The sequence below is a fragment of the Gossypium arboreum genome, chromosome 11 (assembly GCF_025698485.1).
Source record: "Gossypium arboreum isolate Shixiya-1 chromosome 11, ASM2569848v2, whole genome shotgun sequence".
Classification (NCBI taxonomy): domain Eukaryota; kingdom Viridiplantae; phylum Streptophyta; class Magnoliopsida; order Malvales; family Malvaceae; genus Gossypium; species Gossypium arboreum.
In genome coordinates this window covers 93,903,793-93,909,953 of record NC_069080.1, presented here as the reverse complement: position 1 = coordinate 93,909,953, position 6,161 = coordinate 93,903,793, and the positions used below count along the sequence as shown (strand labels likewise).

Genomic DNA, 6,161 nt, shown 5'->3' with positions numbered 1-6,161 from the left:
ATATATGTATTGTTTTTCTTATTGAAAAATTGAGCAAAATGAGCTGAAGCCATAGCTCCCTTGCTGCACATTTGTGAGCAAGTAAAAATACTGCCTTGTTCTATCCTGTATTTCTTCCTCTGCTTCAAAAAAAACACCAATAGTTACGGAGGCTTTGGCATGTTCTCATGTCATTCGTTTAGCTACGGATCTCGGCCTGCAGAAGGTGACTTTAGAGGGGGACTCACTCAGTGTTATTCGCAAGGCCTGATCTCCTCTACACGACGTCTGAACCATCGAAGCTTACATTTGGGATGTGAAAGCGATGGCTTATTCCTTTAACCATTGTTTGTTTGCTCATATTCCTCGCAAGGGTAATACTATAGCTCATTTGCTGGCTACGACGAGGCTGCGTAGTGGTGGTTCTTCTTTTCTGAGCAGTGTCGTCCTTAGTTATGCCTCTCTTTCGGTGGAATGGGATCGACGAGATATTGGTTTGAACGAGAATGACGATTAAGGCAGTTTGTACATATCTTGTTCTTTAGATGGGTCTTTGGCAAGGGGATGCTAATGAAGTTAGCTGTTTCAGTTGCGGGTAGGGATTGTTTCGGTTGGCTTCCAGGGGATTTGTCGATCTAGGCATCGTGGGGTTGTCCGTGATTAGCTGCTGTCGACGTTGGTCACCTCTTGTTCTCTACTCTAGCTATTTGACGAGCATGGCACTGTTTCACATGGCTTTGTTTGCTAAAGGCCATAGCTTGTTTTGTTGACAGCTCCTTCTAGGGTTTGGAATGCCTTCCTTTTTTTGGCTGGGAGCTGCTCAAACTGGGTTTTTCTATTTTGTTTTCTTTGTTTTGGGCTTGACCCATGTATTTTGTTTGCTTCGCTTAGGTTAATTGTGTCGACTTTATTTACTTTGTTTGTTGATAAAAGGCCTAGAATTTAAAAAAAAAAGTTAAATTTGTTTATTTACTTTATATATAATATGTTTATATACATATAATCTTCTTAATTTCAAGTAAATTTTTCGACTTAAATTTGTTGCCAGAAATGATTCTGTGTTCAATGGTCAATCGTAGAGACGGAGGACATTCATAGGTAGAGGACAGCCTCCCCATATGTTGCAATGGTTAAATTCTTCTATTGGTACCTATACATTGTGTAAGTTTTGGATTTAGTCCCTGCATTTTAATTTGGTCATCTTTAGTTCTTGTACTTTTTCAAATTTTCAAATTTCAATCCTCATCAAACAATAACTATTAAATTCATTCAGTTAAGTTATGCTATTTCCAAATTTTGATGTGACAAACATATTGTTATGTGCAACATCATGTCAACTTATTATTTCTATGTATTACTTTCTAAAAATTTTATTAATAGATTAAGTACTATTATTTACATCAAGATTGAAATTTTAAAATTTGAAAAGTATAAAACCTAATTAAAAATATAGACTAAATTTACAATTATACACATAGTACATAACTAGTAATTAAACTTAACCAAATTGATTTAACTATACGTTTTGGATCGGGACTAAAATTTTAAAATTTTAAAATATAAAACTAAAATTGATCGAATTTTAAAAAACGCATAAACTAAAATTGATTAAATTAAAGTAGAAAAACTAAAATCCACAATTTTTACAAGTGGTAATAATAACATGATGTAACCATTGTAATATATATTCATTTTGTTTCAAGCATCAAATGGACTCTCATTAGCTTCCTCTGGCGGTTTCAATAACCATCGGTTGAGACGTTCAGATGCTTTTCTTACCTGCCACAACAACTCTATTTCCTTTAACTTAACCCAACATATTTTATTTTAAAAATAAAATCAAACTATGGGGTTTTTTTCTTTATTATTATTATTATTATTGTTATTATTATTTAACCGTACCTGCTCATCCCAATCTGTTTTCCATACAAACCAACCTAGAATAAGCGATTGCATTACCACTCCACTCATTAATCCAATCCACAGTCCCTACATCAAATTACCATATTAAATATGACCAAAATAAAAACAAAATTTTTATTTGAAGCCCAAACCAGTTTTAGTTTGGATAACTCAATCCATATCAACAGATGACACCCTATGTGGGATTTACTTCTATTACCTTAACTTGAAGATCTGCAATATATCCAACCAAAATTCCCATTGGTATTCCTATTATATAATAGCATCCCAAGTTCACATATGCTACTATGCTTTGCAAACCAGCCCCTGTGGCGATACCTGTATACAATATATACCTTAATATTTAAACATTCATGTACAATTAATTTACATAAAATGAATATAAGCATATACCTGAGAGTACAGGCTGAACACTGTTGAGTAAAATTGCGAAAGCAAAAAAAATTGAGAGACTTGATACTGTTTCTGCAACTTCTTCATCACTGGAAAACAAGTATGATATTTGATTTCTGAATACCATACATAATATCCACAGCACAATTCCTATACTTGTTGAAGTCCCAAGTATTGTTTTTATTGCAAATTTCACCGCCTTTGCATTTCCTCTCCCCAGTTCATTCGACACCCGAACACTAGCCGGAAAAAAATTGAATTTAATTTATTTCACCTTCTAAGAGATTGCGTTAGAAAAAAAAATGAGATTATGATTTGCATACACTACCATGCTGCAACTAGGAAGCCTAGGCAGACCATAAATTCCCATCCATTGATATTCAGGCTGCGGTAGATGTAAAGCAAGTAATTTTAATAAATTGATGTACACAAAATAGAGCAAAGATTGTGAATTAATTGCTTTAAAAAAGGGAAATTGAGCTGATCTTAATTACCAGATGGAGAAAGCAGCAATGGCGATGGTGGCATTTTTCATGTATCCAGCCATTAAGACGAGGATGGAATAATACCATAGTTCCAAGCTACTCCAAGTGGGTTTAAATGAATTACAATAATGATGCATGTAAATTTATTAATTATAATAGCTATGGAAATTAATGTAGAGTCTAAAATAGATAAAAAGCAAGCAATTTAGGAATCTATTACCAAATCATGACACCAGAGGATATGGAGAGCTTCACAACAGGCAATAGATCAAAGAAAGCAGCTATAGAGAATCCTCTCCATGTATTAGGACACCATCCACCAAACACATACACCAGTTGCCCCACAACCATTATCCAACCTGACATATTCATGGCTGCCATTGCGCCATTCACGCCCCACTTGAACTTGTTCACGAAGATCCACGACAAAGACACATGAACCACGAATGCTGCCATCGATAGCCATCCCACGATCAAATTCTTGAGCTGTGCTTGTAAGAACATTGAGATAGTCATGGAGACCACGAAGCTATAGATCATTGGAATGAACCATAGAGAGATTGGCCCCGCTGCAACCGCGAGCTCCTCCTCCTGGCCGAGAAGCCGAAGGATTGGTGTTGCGAAAATGAAGACAGGTGCCAATATTGTTGCTGTAATGCCGTCAACGATCCATGACCGTTGCAGGTAAATCCCCATCATGTGGTGATGCCCTGCCCCGAACGCTTGCCCACATAGAGTTTCGGTTGCACTCGACATGCCAATCTTCCATTCATGGATAATAATTATAAACATAAATGCTAGGTTTGGTGGAAATATTATTATTTTAGTAATAAACTAATTTTATTTGGTAATCTTTAGTAAGAAAGAATTTTGAAGATTTTTTTTTTTTTTACATTTTACGTATCCTTTTAACAACGTTGTCTCTCAAAGTTCGAACTTATCATTGTACCCAATACTTGTAGGTGAAAATATATTATTTTTACTAAAACTATTATCTTTCAAATTTTAAGTATAAATTTATATTACTCTTTTATATTATGAAAACTATTTTAATAATTATGTAATAATTAAACTTTTACTTGTATTAATATACTATATAACCAAACAAAACAAAAGAGAATAAATAAAGAGATTAATATTCATCTTGGTGAATATTTATAATTTATTTACATAAATTGATTTCAATTAATTCTAGAGTTTAGTGTTCAAATATGTTATTTAATTTAACCATACTTATGTTATTTGAACTCGGGTGAATGTCATATTTAATATAAATATAATTTGTTTTTTTTAAATCATATATTTAGAGGATCATATGTCACAACATATGTATCTCTACATAAACATTATACGTATGAAAATTTTAAACAACAGATATAATTTATTTTTGTTAGCAAATACTTAATCCATGTTCAAATTAACGAAAGTAAATGGTCCTAGTTTTTACTTGATATTAGGAAACACAAGCTAAACATAAAATGAAGAAATAAAAGGAAATGTTACCAGTATCCCATACATGAACCTGACAAGAATGCTTTGTATGAGTGCATATGTGGCAAGCTCAACCTCACCAATGTGACCAAGAAATGACTGAGTGACCACCACCATTCCAAATGAAGTTACCCTTGACAATATTGATGGGAATGCGATTCTCCATATCGTCTTTGATTCAATCCAAACTCTTGTTTTCAAATCATCATCTTTTTTTGCGGCAAACCTCTCCTCCACCTCCTTGTCATCCATAAATATCTATGCCTTTCTGCAAAATGACAACAAAACCAATTCAGCACTTTGATTAAAGGTTGTCTATGAAAATGAGAAACATTCTTCGTATATTATAATGGAGTAATTTGATAAACAGGTAATATCAACATGTATATATGCAACTGTGACCAAAAAAGCATGCAAGAGACAGATCGAATTATGTCTTCCTAAAACACAATACATATTCAATCTTATTACCCTCAAAATATGCAAGCTATACGAGTAAATACATGAACTAAAATAGAGGGAGGGAAACTTTCTTTTAGCCAAGGCAGCAGTTGAATTTTAGAAGATGTTAGCCTAGAGTTGCAGAGTTGATAAATGGAAAGGAAGGGAGTTCATTGGGGATAGCAGTAGCAGTATAAGATTTTGAGACCATATAAAATTGGAGCAAGGAGCTACATTCTCTAGTAGGTAGAGAGTGACCAAATTTTAATACGAGAAACAAGATAGTGTAGGTAGAGGGAATCCATCCGGGACCACTGAAGGAAAGGAATACAAGAATAAGGTAATATGTCCAAATATTTGCAACACCTTCATTTGTATAATTAATGCATGTACGAAATGTTAAACAAAGTAATTGTTTTATTTTCTCTTTCATTGTTGGATTGTAATATATATTAATGATTTGTACGATCTGTAACTAATTAGAATATTCCAAATACCAGCAGGGGACCAACTTGGGTTCTTCATCAGCTGTCAACTCCACCATGTAGTCTGCTGTAAAGTTTCACTCACGGTTAGTATGTATTATCTAAATCTGTCATTGCTGTTGTATTAATCCACCCATGTTTCTTACCAAAGACATATTGCTATAAGAATTCATATATCAGATATTGGTATAGATTATTTAATTACTTAATAATTTATTTAAAATTAAATCCAATTGATTAATTTTTTGAATTGTGAATAATTAAGTATGTTGATGGAAAAAACACTAATTAAACTCTCTATCGCACTACAAAATCTACATTCTCCATTAGTGTTATTTTATTAAATTTGAGATATTAAGCAAGAGAAACTAGAGTTCCAATTTCTACAACAAAAGTGGTTTTAAAGCATTATGGACAAAGGTGTACTCTTTTTGAATTGAATGTAAATATCATAAAATTTTATGATTAAATTTACATTTGGCATCACAACAAAGTTAAGGAATTCATAATTTTCCTTTCACAATTATTAATTGATACCTTAATTTTCATTTTTTAAAGGATTAATTATTTTATAAGAGAGTTAATGTGCTTGTTGACCATTTATTCACATGCTTATATTGTTTGCAAAGTATTGTTCATATCCTAAAAGAAATGAAATTATATATACAGATCAACTTCTATAACAATTACCTCTATAACAACATTTTATTATAACAATTAAGTTTATTGTAGAATTAAATTTTTTTATTTTTTACCTAGAGGTGATCATGGGCCAAACCAAGCCTCAACATAATTTTAGGCCTTGGCCCAACTTGAAAAAATGAGTCTAAAATTTTACCCAAATTTAACCTAGATAAAAATGCAAAATCGAGCCCAATTTACTCAGTATTAATTTTTTATATTTTTATTTTTATATAAAATAAATTAAAAATATAATACATCAAATAAACTAAAAATACTAAAA

At 32.4% G+C, this 6,161-nt stretch overlaps 1 protein-coding gene across 1 annotated transcript; it reads right to left on the bottom strand.

The window, feature by feature from the left end:
* Window positions 1–1,552: 1,552 nt before the first annotated feature.
* On the bottom strand, window positions 1,553–4,946 carry LOC108472928 (protein DETOXIFICATION 24). The gene is made up of 9 exons (XM_017774493.2): window positions 4,743–4,946; window positions 4,284–4,539; window positions 3,001–3,542; window positions 2,790–2,876; window positions 2,624–2,680; window positions 2,296–2,534; window positions 2,102–2,220; window positions 1,882–1,968; window positions 1,553–1,758 (listed from the first exon to the last, which is right to left on the bottom strand). Exons 2-9 carry the CDS (start codon window positions 4,521–4,523, stop codon window positions 1,678–1,680), a joined length of 1,452 nt encoding a protein of 483 aa, XP_017629982.1. The 5' UTR covers window positions 4,524–4,539; window positions 4,743–4,946; the 3' UTR covers window positions 1,553–1,677.
* Window positions 4,947–6,161: the final 1,215 nt, after the last annotated feature.

What these genes read in the sequence shown, in the direction of transcription:
- LOC108472928 (XM_017774493.2), bottom strand. Translation starts at nt 4,523, where the DNA reads ATGGATGACAAGGAGGTGGAGGAGAGGTTTGCCGCAAAAAAAGATGAT. An exon ending in GGTTCATGTATGGGATACTG is followed by an intron (nt 3,543 to 4,283) that starts GTAACATTTCCT and finishes CATGAATGGAAG; the next exon opens with ATTGGCATGTCGAGTGCAAC. An exon ending in AAACAGATTGGGATGAGCAG is followed by an intron (nt 1,759 to 1,881) that starts GTACGGTTAAAT and finishes TTGTTGTGGCAG; the next exon opens with GTAAGAAAAGCATCTGAACG.